The following is a 17,773-nucleotide window of genomic DNA, read 5'->3' as shown; positions in this document are numbered from 1 at the left end:
TGAAGGACACACATAGTGTGAAAGTGAGGGGATGAAAACGACATTTCATGCAAACATAAATGCCAAGAAAGAGGGGTAGCAATACTCATACCAGACAAAATAGACTTTAAAACAAAGCTCATGAAGAAAGATAAAGGACACGATATAACCATACAAGGATCAATAAAGAAGAGGATATTACACTCATTAACATGTGCACCCAACATAGGAGCACCTAAATACATAAAACAAATACTAACACATAAACGTAGAAATTGACTGGAATACAATAATTGTAGGAGACTTTAACACCCCACTGACATGAATGGACAGATCTTCCAGACAGAAAATCAATAAGGCAACAGAACTCCTAAGTGACACAATAGAATAGTTAGACTTAATTGATATTTTCAGGACATTACCTCCAAAAAAACAAAAACAAAAATCAAAAAACAGAGTATAAATTCTTTTCAAGTGCCCATGGAATATTCTCTAGGATATACCACATATTAGGACACAAAAGAAGTCTCAACAAATATAAGAGGACAGAAATTATTTCAAGCACCATTTCTGACCACAACAGCATAAAACTAGAAATCAACCACACAGAGAGAAATGAGAAAAGAAATGATTACATGGAGATTAAACAACATGCTACTAAAAAACTAATGGGTCAATGATGAAATCAAAGAGGAAATCAAAAACTACCCTGAGACAAACGACAATGAAAACACAACCATACAAAATCTATCGGATGCAGCAAAAGCAATTCTTAGAGGGAAGTTCATAGTAATACAGGCCTTCCTCAAAAAGCAAGAAAAATCTCAAACAACCTAACATACCACCTAAAAGAATTAGAAAAAGCAGAACAAACAAAACCTAAAGTCAGCAGAAAGAAGGAAATAATAAAGGTCAGAGAGGAATAAAAGAGAGATTTAAAAAAAAATCAATAAAACCAAGAGCTGGTTCTTTGAAAGGGTAAACAAAGTAAACAAACCTCTGGCCAGACTCACCAAGAAGAAAAGAGAGAGGACCCACATAAATAAAACCAGAAATGAAAGAGGAGAAATAACAACCGATACCACAGAAATACAAAAACTCATAAGATAATACTATAAACAATTATATGCCAACAAATTGGACAACCTAGAAGAAATGGATAAGTTTCTAGAAACATACAGCCCACCAAAACTGAAGCAAGAAGAAAGAGATAATTTGAACAGACTGATCACTAGAAGTGAAATAAAATATGTAATAAGAAACAACTCCCTGCAAACAAAAGTCCAGGACCATACTGCTTCACTGAGGAATTCTACCAAACATACAAAGAAGAACTTACACTGAGTCTTCTCAAACTCTTCCAAAAGACTGAAGAGGAGGGAACACTCCCAAAGACATTCTATGAAGCCATCATCACCCTGATACCAAAACCAGAAAAAGACACCTGCAAAAAAGAAAATTATAGGCCAATATCTTTGATGAATATAGATGCAAAAATTCTCAACAAAATATTAGCAAACCGAATCCAACAACATATAAAAAAGATCATGCACCACAATCAAGTTGGATTCATCTCAGGGTCACAAGGATGGTTCAACATATGCAAATCAATTAATGTGATATACCACATCAGCAAAGAAAAGAAAAATCATCTCAATAGATGCAGAAAAAACATTTGATAAAATTCAACATCCATTCATGATAAAAACTCTTACCAAAGTGGGTATAGAGGGAACATTTCACAACATAATAAAAGCTATTTATGACAAACTTGCAGCCAACATAATACTCAACGTGAAAAGTTGAAAGCCTTCCTGCTAAAATCTGGAACAAAAGAGGAATGCCCACTCTCACCACTTCTATTCACACAGTATTGGAAGTCCCAGCCACAGCAATCAGACAAGAAAAAATAATTTAAAAAAAGGTATCCAAGTTGAAAGGGAAAAGGAAAAATTGTCATTATATGCAGATGACATGACACTATATATAGAAAACCCTAAAGACTCCACACATGAACTACTAGAACTGATAAACGAATTCAGAAAGGTAGCAGGATACAAGATTGACATACAGAAATCTCTTGCATTTCTTTACAATACCAATGAAATATCAAAAAGGGAACATAAAAAAAATCCCTTTTTTTAAAAATAAATAAAATAAAATACTTAGGAATAAACCTGACTAAGAAGGTGAAACACTTATACACTGAGAACTATAAGACACTGATAAAGAAAACTAAAGATGATTTAAAGAAATGGAAAGATAACCGTGCTCTTGGATTGGAAGAATTAATATCATTAAAATGGCCATACTACCCAAAGCAATCTACAGATTTAATGTGATCCCTATCAAATTACCCATGACATTTTTCACAGAACTAGAACAAATAATCCTAAAATTTATATGGGACTATAAAAGACCCATAATTGCCAAAGCAATCTTGAGGAAAAAGAACAAAGCTGAAGTCTGTCCCAGACTTCAGACAATACTACAAAGCTATGGTAATCAAAACAGCATGATACTGACACAAAAACAGACATATAGATCAATGGAACAGAACAGAGAGCCCAGAAATAAACCCACACACCTATAGCAATTAATCTTCAACAAAGGAGGCAAGAATACACAATGGAGAAAAGACAGTCTCTTCTGCAGCTGGTGCTGGGAAAGCTGGACAGCTGCATGTAAATCAATGAAGTTAGAACACTCCACCACACCATACACAAAAATAAACTCAAAATGGCGTAAAGACTTAAATATAAGGCAGAATACCATAAAACTCCTAGAAAAGAAAGTAGGCAAAACATTCTCTGACATAAATTGCAGCAATGTTTTCTTAGGTCAGTCTCCCAAGGCAACAGAAATAAAAGCTAAAATAAACAAACGGGATCTAATCACACTTATAAGGTTTTTCACAGCAAAGGAAACCATAAACAAAACGAAAAGACAATCAATGGACTGGGAGAAAACATTTGCAAATGATGCAACTGACAAGGGCTTAATTTCCAAGATATACAAACAGCTCATACAACTCAGTATCAGAAAAAAACCAAACACCTAATCAAAAATGGTCAGAAAAACCCAAATGGACATTTCTCCAAAGAAGACATACAGATGGTCAACAGGCCCATGCAAAGATGCTCAACATCACTAATTATCAGAGAAATACAAGTCAAACAACCGTGAGGTATCACCTCACACTGGTCAGAATGGCTGCCCTTAAAAAGTCTACAAATAATAAATGCTGAAGATAGCGTGGAGAAAAGGGAACCCTCCTACACTATTGGTGGGAATATAAATTGGTGCAGCCACTATGGAAAACAGTATGGAGGTTCCTGAGAAAACTAAAAACAGAGTTACCATATAAGTCAGGAATCTCACTCCTGGGCCTACATCTGGAGAGAACTCTAATTTGAAAAGATACATACACCCCAATGTTCATAGCAACACTATACGATAGCCAAGGCATGGAAGCAATCTAAATTTCCATCAAGAGATGAATGGATAAAGAAGATGTGGTACATATATACAATGGAATACTACTCAGCCACAAAACGAATGAGACAATGCCATTTGCAGCAATGTGGATGGATCCAGAGATTATCATATTAAGTGAAGTAAGTCAGATAAAGACAAATATTATACGATATCACTTATATGTGGAATCTAAAATATACAAAAGAACTTATTTACAAAACAGAAACAGACTCAGAGACATAGAAAACAAACTTATGGTTACCAAAGGGGAAAGGGGAAGAGGGATAAATTAGGAGTTTGGGATTAGCAAATACACACTACTATATATTAAAATAGATAAACAACAAGATCCTACTGTATAGTACAGGGAACTATATATATTCAGTATCTTGTAATAACCTATAATGAAAAAGAATATGAAAAAGAATATATATATATAGCTGAATCACTTTGTTGTACACCAGAAAGTAACACGACACTGTATATCAACTATACTTAAATTAAAAAAAAAAAGTAATAGAAAAAAACCCCTCAGAACTAATGTATTAGTTCACCAGGGCTGCCATAACAAAGTACCACAGATTTGGTGGCTTAAACAACAGAAATTTACTTTTTCACAATTCTGAATGCTATAATTCTGAGACCAAGGTGTTGGCAAGGTTGGTTTCTTCTGAGGCTTCTCCTCGGCTTGCAGATGGCAGTCTTCTCTCTGTGTCTTCACAAGGTCTTCCTTTTGTTCACATCTGTGTCCTAATGGCCTTTTCTTTTTCTTTTTCTTTTTCTTTTGTGGTATGCGGGCCTCTCACTGTTGTGGCCTCTCCCGTTGCGGAGCACAGGCTCCAGACACGCAGGCTCAGCAGCCATGGCTCATGGGCCTAGCTGCTCTGCGGCATGTGGGATCTTCCCGGACCAGGGCATGAACCCGTGTCCCCTGCATCGGCAGGCGGACTCTCAACCACTGCGCCACCAGGGAAGCCCTAATGGCCTTTTCTTATAAGGACATTAGTCATATTGGATTAAGACTGGTCCTAAGGACCTCATTTTAACTTAATTACCTCTTTAAAGACTCTGTCTCCAAATACAGTCTGATGTACTGGGGGTTAATACTTCAACACACAATTTGTGGGGACCCAATGTAGCCATAACAATTAGGAATGAAAGAGGTAACATCACACAGATTCTGAAGATATTAAAAGAAAAATATGGTAATATTATGGTCAGTCTTATGCCAAAAAAATTTGGAAAATTAGACAAAATGGCAGATTCTTTGGAAAAATATTGGTTGGCCAAAAAGTTCCTTCAGTTTTTAAGTAAAAATAAAAGACACATTTTTCATTTTCACCAAGAATTTTACTGAACAACATATTCACCCTTTTGTTCCACTACCTTCTGCCATATTTCAGGCAACTTCTTAATTCTATCTTCCCAAAACTTTTAATCTTTTTGAGCAAAGAACTGTTCCAGGTGCCTTTTACAGCCTTCCAGGGAATTGAAATGTTTTCCATTAAGAGAATTTTGTAAAGACCAAAATAAATAGAAATCTGAAGGTGCAATGTCTGGTGAATGTGGCGGATGAATCAGAACTTCCCAGCCAAGCTGTAACAGTTTTTTCCTGTTCATCAAAGAAATATGTGGTCTTGCGTTATCCTGATGGAAGATTATGCATTTTCTGTTGACTAATTCCAGACGCTTTTCGTCGACTGCTGCTTTCAGTTGGTCTAACTGGGAGCAGTACTTGTTGGAATTAATCGTTTAGTATTCCGGAAGGAGCTCACAATAGAGGACTCCCTTCCAATCCCACCATATACACAACATCACCTTTGGATGAAGACTGGCCTTTGGTGTGGTTGGTGGTGGTTCATTTCACTTGTCCCATGATCTCTTCTGTTCCACATTATTGTACAATATCCATTTTTCATTGCCCATCATAATTTGTTTTAAAGATGTAATGTTTTCGTTACATTTAAGTAGAGAATTGCATCGGAAATATAGTAAAGAAGGGTTTTTTCACTTAACTATGTGGAACCCAAACATCAAAGCGATTCACATAACCAAGCTGGTGCAAATGATTTTCAGCACTTGATTTGGATATTTTGGGTATGTCAGCTATCTCTTGCGTGGTATAACACTGATTGTTCTCAATTAATGTCTCGATTTGATCACTATCAACTTCAACTTGTCTACCCGGCCATGGAGCATCGTCCAGCGAGAAATCTCCAGCATGAAACTTTTGCAAACCACTTTTGACATGTTCAATCAGTCAAGCACCTTCTCCATACCCTGCAAAAACTATATATATATATATATATATATATATATATATATATATATATATATATATATATATATTGCGTTTTGGTTGTGTTTTTACCTTTCTTGAAATAATAAAGCATAATATGCCTAAAATGTTGCTTTTTTAGTTCTATCTTCAATATTAAAATGGCTACACAAAAATCCACCAATTTTGATTTTTTTTTTTTTTTTAGTGCATGCTGATATGACAGCTGTCACAATATATTCTAACAAAATTGTTTCGAATGAAGTTAAAGACTAAAGCCATGTTCCAGAAAAAACCAAACAAACTTTTTGGCAGACCCAATACAACCTACCAAAGGTCAGTCAAGAAGTAACAGATAATCTGAATATCCTGTCTAATAAAGAAATTTAACTTGCAGTTAAAAACTCCTGGCCTAGATAGCTTCACTGGTGAAACCTATCAAATATTTAAAGAAGAAGTAATATTAACTCTACACAAACTCTTACAGACTTTTGAAGAAGGAATATGTCTAAACTCATTTCATGAGATCAGCATTACCCTGATATCAAAACAAGAAAAGACAAGAAAAGAAGAATTACTAACTAGTATCCCTCAAGAACACAGATATAAAAAGTCTAAACAAAATTTTAGATAACTCAATCAAAAATATATAAAAAAGTAAAACATAAGGAATAAGGCAAGACTGTTCATTCTTATCTCTTCTATTACAGAGTGTACTGGAGGTTGTAGCCAATGCAAATAGGCGAGATTAAAACAAAGACATCCAGGTTGGAAAGAATTAAGAAAAATGTCTTTATTCACAGACAACGTGATCTTCTATATAGAAAATCTGATGGAATTGACAAAAAAGCTACTATAATTAATAACTGAGTTTAGCAAAGTCACAGGATAGAAGATCAATATACAAAAACCTACTGAATATTTATTCGATGGCAACAATCAGAAATTAAACTTGAAAAACATTATCATAACAATAGCACCAAAAATATGAAGTTGTTAGGGATAAATCTGACAAAAGAAGTGCAATATATGTACAAGGAAAGCTACAAACTTTGATGAGAGAAATTAAAGAAGGCCTAAAGTAAATGAAGAAATATATAATGTCCAGGGGTCAGAAGATTCTTATTGTTAAGATGTCAGCTCCCTGCAAAGTGATCTATAGATTTAACACAATCCCAACCAAAATCCCAGGAGGCATTTTTATAGAAATTAACAAAATGATCCTAAAATCCATATGAAAATGCAAAGGACCTAGAAGAGCCAAAATAACTTCAAAAAAGAAGGACTAACAGTACCTGATATCAAGACTTAGAAAGCTACAGTTATCAGGGAACTAAGGCCCTAAGTCAAATAGCCAGGAAGAACCTGAAATCAGGCAATAGCCATTTGAGTGAGCTTGGAAATAAATCTTCTACGGCCTGACAAAACCATGTGAATGAGCTTGAAAGTAGATGAGCCCTGAGAGAAGCCTTGAGATGACTGCAGCCAAGACCAACACTTTGTCTACAGCCTTGTGAGAAACCCTAAGCCAGAAGATCTGCTTAAGCCATGCCTAGATTCCTGACTCACGGAAACTGTGAGTTAATAAATGTTTGTTGTTTTAGGCCTATAACTTTTGGGGTAACTTGTTATGCACCAATAGATAATTAATATATGCAGCTATCTTATCCTCTAATGAAGGAGATCACCATCAACTTTCAGCAATTCCCAGCCAAGCAATTTGGTTATACAGTAGGTCCAGAGACTCTGGGTTGGGACATAAGTTGATTACAGATAATTCTAGAGTCATATAATCATAGAACATTAGAGACAGATGGGGCCTTAAAGGATACCGAACCCAGCCTTTTAATCTGACAGATGAAAAACAGAGGTAAAATAGATTTGCCCAAAATGACCAAGGTAGTAAATGCACATTGGAGGACCTGAGCATAACCCAGGTCTTCTGATGCTGGGACAAGGATAGCATCATGCCATATATATTATTTTATGAAGTTTATTTTGAAAATTATTGGTGGGGAGTTCCTGTGGCTTGAGAAAAGCATGCTAAACAATTATTAATTATTAATAATAAAGCAATAAAAGTGCATATGATATTTCATACTGAGATATTATTAATTGTGTTAATGATAGACAGGTATGGTCTAATATGTCTAAAAATTAATTTTTACCTGACTTTATTCTGAAATTTAGTTTTATATTTTAATGAGTATGTGTGATTAAGTAAAGATTAATATTCCATTAAAAAGACATACTGGATCAGAGCCTTTCTGTCTCTTCCTATTATACTCTACTTTGTATGTATTTTAGGGTTCTCATTAATAATGCTTATTACTGTCAACAAAAAACTAGCTTAAACTTAACAAAATAACAAAAAAGGAAAAAAATGGAAGATACACTGTGATCTGAATTATGAAGATAAAGCTTTTGAGAGGCTCTGTATAAGAACTACACATCATGCCATGGATTAAACTTAAAAGGTTCCCTGAAACTTTGTAAGACTGTTCAATAGCTAGTAGTATACTAGCTAGTACTATACTATCTCCCACATCTGAACCTTGAGTGTCCTTTATGTTAGGAACCAATTGCTTTGGTGTACCATTCCATGTCTTTCTTTTTAAAATGGACTATTTTCAGCAAATCAGCAAAGTCCCCAAAATGTCTCTTCCTTATGTAGTTTCAATTTTAAATGCATTCACTCACCAAATATTGATTGAGCTTGCACTTATTTTACGTTAAGTGTTGAACTAGGCCCTAAGAATACAAGGATGAGCAAGGTAAAGACTCTACACTAGAGAATCTTCAAGTCCAGGTAGAGGAGGTAGATAAGTAAACAGGGAATACTCTACAGTGTGTTGTGTTATGCTGCGGAGAGGCATCAAGTGAGATGAAAAACAAAAACAGGAACATCCCACTAAGCACTAGGGGGTGAGAGGTAGGGTCAGAAAAGATGTCCAAAGGAATCCGTGTCTACCCTAATACTTGAAGGATAAGTAGGAATTAGCCTGATCATTATGGAGTAGGCAATACAATATAATATTAAGAGTAAAGACTCTGGAGACAGATAATTTGGGTTCTTGGCTATAGCTGCTATTTGTATTTAGGGAGTTATTTAATCTCTCTGTGCTTCACTTGGAGGAATCAACAGAGAATTTATACAAGTTATTACGACTACATGATCTACCTGCATCTATGACTATATACTCTACTTTTCTGCTACTACTACTGAGGAACTTTCCATGCTCTTGTCAAAGGCCAATTCTTCCACAAGTGTATTAGATCCTGTCCCATCTTGCTTTCTCAAGGTCTTCCTCCTGCACCATTAATGCTTCCTTTTTGACTGGAACTTTCTCATCACTATTACAAAATTTGGTTACTTCTACTGTCTTTAAAACAAAACATAATAAAATTCCTCTCTTGACTCCACTTTCCCATGCAGGTACTGCCTCAACGCTCTTCCTTCTTTTACAGATAAACTCCTCATAAGCATGATCTATACTTATTCTCTCCAAATTCTCTCTTGCTATTCTTTTTTTTAATCAGGCTTTTGTTCCTAACACGCTGCAGAACTATTTTTGTCAGGATCGGTGACTTCCTATTCTTAAAGCAAAGAATTAATTCTTCGTCCTTATTTGACATGGTTGATCACTTCTTCCTCCTTGACACTTTTTCTTTTATTTCCCACTTTTCTGGCTGCTCCTTTTTTGTCTTCATTGTCTCTAAACCCTGTTATAGCCTAGGGGTCAGTCTTGGAATTTCTCATTTTCTTTCTTTTTTTTCTTTATAATTCTTTTCTTTTCTTTTTTTTACTGGAGTATAGCTGATTTACAATGCTGTGTTAGTTTCAGGTGTACAGCAAAGTGAATCAGTTATACATATACATATATCCATTCTTTTATAGATTCTTTTCTCATACAGGTTATTATAGAATATTGAGTAGAGTTCTCTATGCTATACAGTAGGTCCTATTATCTATTTTATATATAGTAGTGGTTATCTATTTTATATATAGTAGTGTGCATATGTTAATCCCAAATTCCTAATTTATCCCTCCCCCCTCCCCTTTCACCTTTGGTAACCATAAGTTTGTTTTTTACATCTGTGACACTACTTCTGTTTTGTAAATAAGTTCATTTGTACCATTTTTTTAGATTCGACATATAAGCGATATCATATGATATTTGTCTTTCTCTGACTTACTTCACTTAGTATCATAATCTCTAGGTCTATCCATGTTGCCGCAAATGGCATTATTTCATTCTTTTTATGGCTGAGTAATATTCCATTGTATATACGTACCACATCTTCTTTATCCATTTCTCTGTTGTTGGACACTTAGGATGCTTCCATGTCTTGGCTACTGTAAAGTGTGCTGCAATGAACATTGGGGTACATGTATATTTTGAATTATGGCTTTCTCCAGATATATGCCCAAGAGTGGGACTGCTGGATCATATGGTATGAACTTCTTATTTTCTATTTACACACATTCCCTGATCTCATCCTGTCTCCTGGCTTTTCAATACCACTTATTTGCTGTCAACTTCCACATTTTATCTCCAGCCCAAAGTTTTCCACCAAATTCTTAGCTTATATACAACTTAATACCTCTACTTGGATATCTAATAGATATCTCAAACTTCATTTTCAAACTTGATCTCATTTTCCCCCCAAATGTCCTCCTTCCAGTCTTGCCCCTCTCAGTCAATGGCAACTGCACTTTTCCAGATGAGGCCCAAAAGTTTAACAGTCATCACTGACTGCTCTCTTTCTCTCACATTGCACATCCAATCTGTCAGCAAATCTCATGGGCTCTACTTTTACAAGAGATCCAGAATGCAACTACTTCTTTCCACTCTCACTGTTACTCTGGTTCAAGCCACAATTAGCCCTTGCCTGAGTTATTACAAGAGCATACTGTCTCCAAGTTTTCTTTATGCCCCTCCTCAGTCTCTTTGCAATGCAGCAGCCAGACTGATCCTGTTAAATATAATTCAGGGCATACAACTACTCTTTTCAAAACCTTCCAGCGGCTTCCAATCTCAGAGTAAAAGCCAGAGTCCTTACAATGGCCTATAAGGCCTACAAGATTGAGCAACCTATTACTTTTCTAACCTCATTTATTACCTTCCCTCTGGCTCTACTCCAGTCACGCTGGCTTCCGTACTGTTCCTTAAAAACCTGAGCATGCTCCTGCTTCAGGGCATTTGCACTAGCTCTCCAGGAATGCTCCTCTGCTACTTATCTTCATGACCAGCTCCTTCTGCCTTTATTCAAAAGTCATCTTCTTGGGCCTTCCCTGGTGGCACAGTGGTTAAGAATCTGCCTGCCAATGCAGGGGACACGGGTTCGATCCCTGGTCTGGGAAGATCCCACATGCCGTGGAGCAACTAAGCCCGTGCACCACAACTACTGAGCCTGCGCTCTAGAGCCCGTGAGACACAACTACTGAGCCCACGCACCACAACTAATGAAGCCCACGCGCCTAGAGCCCATGCTCCATAACAAGAGAAGCCACCGCAATAAGCCCACACACCGCAACTAGAGAAAGCCTGTGTGCAGCAACGAAGACCCAACACAGACAAAAATAAAAATAAATAAAGTAAATAAATTTATTTTTTTAAAAAAGTCATCTTCTCAACAAGGCCATTTCTTTATACTATTTAAAACTGTAAAACCCTCCACAACACTTCCTATTCCCTTTATCTGCTTTATTTTCTGTGGCCATTAACATACTATATAGTTATTTATCTGATTTATTATCTTTCTTCCACCCACTCTCCCACTCCAGAATGTAAACTCCATGAATTCAGAGGTCCTCAATAGATGTTTATTAAATAAATGAATGAAAAGGGTGAACCGTTTAATACATATCATGGCAGGAAATGCAGCATGTGGGTACCTGTATTCTGCTACTAACAATTGACAAATACAGTATTCATCTGGATCTGAAAATACTTTAGATTCACTTGGGGTTGACACTATTCACTTTAAGTTTTTTTCTTTCCTTTCCTGTATACAGTGTTTTGTGTATTTATTTATATTTTACTTTACTTTTTCATGGTATGGAGTTCTTATTTTTTACATTTAATTGATATGCAACACTATAAAAATAATTTTTGTTTCAATGTTTGGTTGATACATTTGTTTTAAGGGTGTGCCCCATGGGAGGGTTATGCTAAATTATTAAGATCAGGACAGAGCCATAAAAAGCATTAGAATTTCATTCTAATTCTCTGAAAGTCTCAAACGCTTAAAAATGAGTCACTACCTATTTATTTATAACTTAATTTATTTCTATAAACATTTTAATTCTATATTACTATTGGAAAAAATGATAAAATAGGTTCATTATAAGAAGGTGCAAGCATTATTTGAGAATTGCAAATGTCGCTTATAACACTGGAGAGTCTGTTAAAATAAAAAAGCTCAGGGACTTCCCTGGTGATCCAGTGGTAAAGAATCCGTCTTCCAATGCAGGGGGCATGGGTTCGACGCCTGGTAGGGGAACCAAGATCCCACACGCTGCGGGGCAACTAAGCCTGCGTGCCACAACTACTGAGCTCACGTGCCTCAACGAGAGAGCTTGTGTGGTACAAACTACAGAGCCCATGCCCTGGAGCATGCGTGCCACAACTAGAGAGAAACCTGCGGGCCACAATGAAGAGCCTGCGCCACAATGAAAGATACTGCGTGCCTCAACAAAGATCCCGCATGCTGCAACTAACACCCAACGCAGCCAAAAAAAATAAATTAAATAAATAAATATTTTTTTAAAAAGTAAGAAAGCTCAATTACTCCTGGACATTGCCAGTTTATATTCTGTATTTCTTCAAAAAGTCCCTGGTATCTACCCATTTTAATGTTCTTTTCTCATAGTTCTACTATTTTCATAGCTAATAAAGAAAAATGGAAAAGATATGTCCAGGGAAATATTTACACTCACATGCTGACATAAAAATAACTCAATGCCTATAGCTACCATATGTTAGGTATAATGCTAAACCCACCAGGAAGCAAAGGGTCCACTGCTTACAGTGTGTAGCTGTATTACCCAGGCAGTTTATCTCATCTTTCTAGAACTTAGATTCCCTATTAAATGGGACTACAGTGTCTACCTCATAGGATTATTGTGATAATTAAAACAATATAATGATTGTAAAGCAATGGCATAATACCAGGTATACAGGTAAACACTTGACAAATGTTAAGTGATATATAAGATAGGTATTGGTATTTTAGTTAAGGTTCTTTTAGTTTCAAATAACAAGGGTTAACTCAAGCTAGATTTCAAGTATTTAATATATACTTACTGAGCACTTACTATGTGCTTTCCTATGTGCCAGGCACTAGGCTAAGAACTGGTAATAAACAAGGGGAAATTTATAACACAGATGTGGGATGGCACTTAGAACCTGACGGCAGACTTTCAGATGAACTTCATTCAGAAAGAAATGGAACTGGGAATTGGAAAGTTGCTGAAAACATAGGAAATATTCTCTGCCTTGCTACATAGAGTTGACTCTTGAACAACACAGGGATTAGGGGCACTGACCCCCTCGTAGTCAAAAATCCACCTATAACTTAACCGTTGGACTTCCATATCTGCAATTCCACATCTGCAGATTCAACCACCACGGACCGTGTAATACCATAGTATGAACTTACGGAAAAAAATCTGCGTATAAGTGGACCTGCTTCTAACCTGTGCTGTTCAAAACAAAAAAATCAAAACAAAAAACAAACACCTGTGTTGTTCAAGGGTTAACTGTACTTCTCTTTGCAGACTGGTTTCTATTTTCTTCTTAGTAGATAAAGAAGTTTTTTTTCTGCAACAAAGGTTAGATAGTGGATTGAAGATAGCCACCCATGTGCTACCAAGTTCATATGATACTACTCCAGCCTTATGGAAAGACTGCTACTATTTTCTCTTCCTTTCATTTTTTTACCTTAATTCCAAAGTCCTGACAGGGATCAAGTAAGTGTCCATCCTTGATTAAACATGGGGGCAATTAATGGGGTCACTGTAAGTTGAACAAATATTCCAAATGGCATCTACAGCAAGTATTATCCACAATTTATAAAAGAGGAAGCTAAGACTGAGAGGTATGAGTTACTTTCCCACGTGCATGTGGGTAGAGTGCCAGAAACAGAATTCAGATCCTCAGGTTGTATAAGTGCAGGGCCAGCATATCAAAGTGAATGCCTTCTTCAATTCTGCATCTAAGAAACTTTGCTTGCCTCACCCTAGTCCCAGCTCTACTAATGCTTCTTAGTTCTTTTCACTATGTTCCCTTACTAAAATGTAGCACCTTCACAACTCTCAAAGAAATGCAAAGTTTAAAAAAAGTTTCATGGATTCAGATTGTAAAAGTTTTTGCAAAGAACATGAAATAATGTTATGTTCTTATTGATTTTGTGTATAAACTATTTGCCTTCCAAAAGACACTACTAAAAGCAGAAACTTACCTTCCCATTCTGCTGGGATATCCCCTACTTCATAGTCTATTTCTCTTTTATTTGCTGATTCTACAATTCTTTTCTCTCGAATAGTTTGTCCTGTAAGACAAAAGTGATTATTACATTTTTAAATGAACCCATGATACAGTAGTTACTACATGAAATATTTTCTCTTTAGATATTACACACCTCCTCCTATGATAAGAGAATTAACAGGGAAAAGAATAGATTCCATTTAGAATTAGGTATATTAGAAAAAGCAGTTTCTAAACTACTTCAGAAATTTTAAATTTCCTACATTGTATGCAAAATTAATTTTGGTAGAATAAGTCTAGATTCTGTGTACAGAAAAAGAGAAACCAATTAATTTGCAGGCCAATAAAAAACATTTTAATAAACAACAGAATGTTTAACTCCTTCAAACTCTGCAGGTATATATATCAGAGGTGCCAGTGGCTGCTGCTACTGCCTAAGGGAATCAACATTCATGGCCCCGCTATGGAAAATAATATGGAGGTTCCTTAAAAAACTAAAAACAGAGTTATCATACGACCCAGCAATCCTACTCCTGGGCATATAACCAGAAAAGATGAAAACTCTAATTTGAAAAGATACATATACTACAATGTTCACAGCAGCACTATTTACAATAGCCAAATATGGGAGTAACCTAAGCGTCCATCTACAGATGAATGGATAAAGGAGATGTGGTATATATATATATATATATACATATATACACACTATGGAATATTACTTGGCCACAAAAAAGAATGAAATATTGCCTTTTGCAGCAACTTGGATGGACCTAGAGATTATCATACTAAGTGAAGTAAGTCAGAAAGAGAAAGACAAATACCATATGATATCACTAATTTGTGGAATCTAAAAACTAATACAAATGAACTTATTTTCAAAACAGAAAGACTCACAGACATAGAAAACAAACTTATGGTTACCAAAGGGGAAAGGGAGGAAAAGGAAGGATTAATTAGGAATATGGGATTAATAGGTACAAACTACTATACATAAAATAGATAAGCAACAAGGATTTACTGTATAGCACAGGGAATTATATTCAATATCTTATGATAAGCTATAATGGAAAACAATCTGAAAAGTATATATATATACATAGATATATATATATATGTATATATATAAAACTGAAACACTTTGCTGTACACCTGAAACTAACACAATATTGTAAAACAACTATATATCAATTAGAAAAAAGAGCCTTGATTATAACCTTTCAAAGCAGCAGCAGCTTTGTCAAAATGGTGATTTCAAAACATATTACTTTGTCATTGAAACTTTGATCCTGAGGAAACCAGGTAAGTTTCTATTTCCCAACAGTTAAAAAATGTGCCTGCCTACTCCAGGGAATGCAGGCTAAAACAGAGAAGGTATTGGTAGGTAATGATGAGAGGAGAAGTATGGCTTAACAATGGTCAGAACAGTCAGGGAGAGAAATCTGGGCCTTGCAAAATACCACTTTCTCTTCCCACTCCTAGGCCAACCTTACACTATGCCAAATAGACTGGGTCACATAATTCAAGAAATTGACTTTGTTGACTGCAAATCTCTCTCCTAAACTACCTGAAATTCTACATTAAAAAATTCCTTCGGGAATTCCCTGGCAGTCCAGTGATTAAGACTCTGCACTCCCAATGCAGGGGGCATGGGTTCCATCCCTGGTGTGGAACTAAGATCCCGCATGCCGCAAGGAAGGTACGGCAAAAAAAAAATCCTTCAATTGAAGACAAGGAAATTTCTAGGAGTGACTGTGCAGGAGAAAGGGAGACACAAAAGGGTAGCCTAAGAATACTGAGTGGCTAGTTTTATTTCCTCTGCCTTAGTAATAGTAAGTGAAAGGCTAGAATTTCCTAGACAAGCCATTAATGGCTAATAACTCTGAGATGAGCTCAGGGAATCTCTGCATTTTATTATGGACTCATTTAACTGGGCTGATTTAATCCTAATACAGAGGTTTTCCAAGTTTTATAAAGAGGAGTTACCTTTTGCTTATCTTATCCAATAAATACACAGGAGGACAAGGGATTAGTAGTAAAGCCCCCAGGGTGTAGGGACAAGAATTAGGGTAAAAGGAGCCTCTAACAATGACAGCTGCACTACTCTCATAGCAGAGGCTCAACATATATACATATATTTTTACTAAAAGGCTATTTATATCCAAATATATAAACACATCATAATAACAAGTTACCATAAATTTAGCATAGACTAAATTTACTAAAGTATGTTTACATTACAATTTTCAAAATGTTTGAAAGAGTCAAAATATCTGTGTCTTCATATATTCCTTATCTAAATACCAGGATGTAAGTGTATCTTTTTAGCAATAACAAGTACAGAAAAGAAAATTATCATCTAAAATACGAAATGCTAACAGATGGCCTTCTGAAAGTACATGTGTGTTCTATAAGCTTTTAAGTGTATGTCAATGAAATTTAGTGCATAGGGAGAGAACAGAGAGGTCTACCATTTCCAGCAGCACCACTAAATGCATATATAAGTAAGTATATCTATATGTCTGTGACATAAAAATTAACTTTTTATTCCTACCCTCAAGTTTATAAACTTCCTTTGTATCCTAAGAGTTTTAAGAATCAAAATTCATACCTATTTTTGTGTATATGGAAAGACAGGAAGAGTAATTCATGAGTTAGTCACAGATAATTGCTGAAAAAAACCTTTGTTTACAAATAGATGACATCAAAAGTTTATGAAATGCATGTACACATCTTTAGCAATATAAAATAAGGCCATTAATTTATTGAATAAACTCTTGGTAATCAGATATGGGCTTTTCCCTCCAAATAATTGTTTTAAGACTACTCCTTCTGTACAATTTTTATGAATTGGGAATAAAACTTATGTCTCCCACTGAGTAAGAAATTATGCACAAATTGTACACTTGCTCATCCTAATATGCTTTCATACAAGAGTTGTAAAGACAATCCTACTTCTCATAGCAAAATAAATTTCCATCTAGTAAATGGAGCAAATTTAAGTACTTACTCAAGTGTTAAAATTTTAGGGTCTAATTTACATTTAAAAATTAACTTAGGGACTTCCTTGGTGGCCGAGTGGTTAAGAATCCACTTGCCAATGCAGGGGACATGGGTTCGATCCCTGGTCCGGGAAGATCCAACATGCCGCAGAGCAACTAAGTCCGTGTACCACAACTACTGAGCCTGCGCTCCAGAGCCCGCGAGCCACAACTACTGAAGCTCGCAAGCCTAGAGCCTGTACTCCTCAACAAGAGAAGCCACCACAAGGAGAAGCCCACGCACTGCAACGAAGAGTAGCCCCTGCTCGTCGCAACTAGAGAAAGCCCGCGCGCAGCAATGAAGACCCAAAGCAGCCAAAGATAAATAAATAAAATAAATAAATTTTAAAAAATTAACTTAATAACAAAAACTTTTAATCTAATATATGTATAGGTTTAATAAGTCCTAATACAATAATAAACAATTGACAGTGGCGTACTCAATGAGTATTAAGTAAAACACCATATTTACATGGTGTTTTACTTAATATTAAACAATATTAGAT

The 17,773-nt window shown here is 35.8% G+C and overlaps 1 protein-coding gene across 4 annotated transcripts in view; it reads right to left on the bottom strand.

Moving 5' to 3' along the window:
* NDUFAF2 (NADH:ubiquinone oxidoreductase complex assembly factor 2) overlaps positions 1-17,773 on the bottom strand; it is a 342,196-nt gene that overhangs the window by 221,842 nt on the left and 102,581 nt on the right. For 2 of the 4 annotated variants that reach the window (XM_073802139.1, XM_073802141.1), the window contains exons 3-4: positions 14,201-14,290; positions 1,319-1,423 (exon numbers count right to left, since the gene is read on the bottom strand). In XM_073802139.1, the coding sequence (XP_073658240.1) occupies positions 1,319-1,423; positions 14,201-14,290 (195 nt within the window). The remainder of the gene's footprint in view (positions 1-1,318; positions 1,424-14,200; positions 14,291-17,773) is intronic. The other 2 variants (XM_073802143.1, XM_073802142.1) reach the window with 1 other exon arrangement.

Source organism: Tursiops truncatus, chromosome 3 (assembly GCF_011762595.2).
Source record: "Tursiops truncatus isolate mTurTru1 chromosome 3, mTurTru1.mat.Y, whole genome shotgun sequence".
NCBI classification, from domain to species: Eukaryota; Metazoa; Chordata; class Mammalia; order Artiodactyla; family Delphinidae; genus Tursiops; species Tursiops truncatus.
This window is presented reverse-complemented; position numbering and strand designations above follow the sequence as displayed.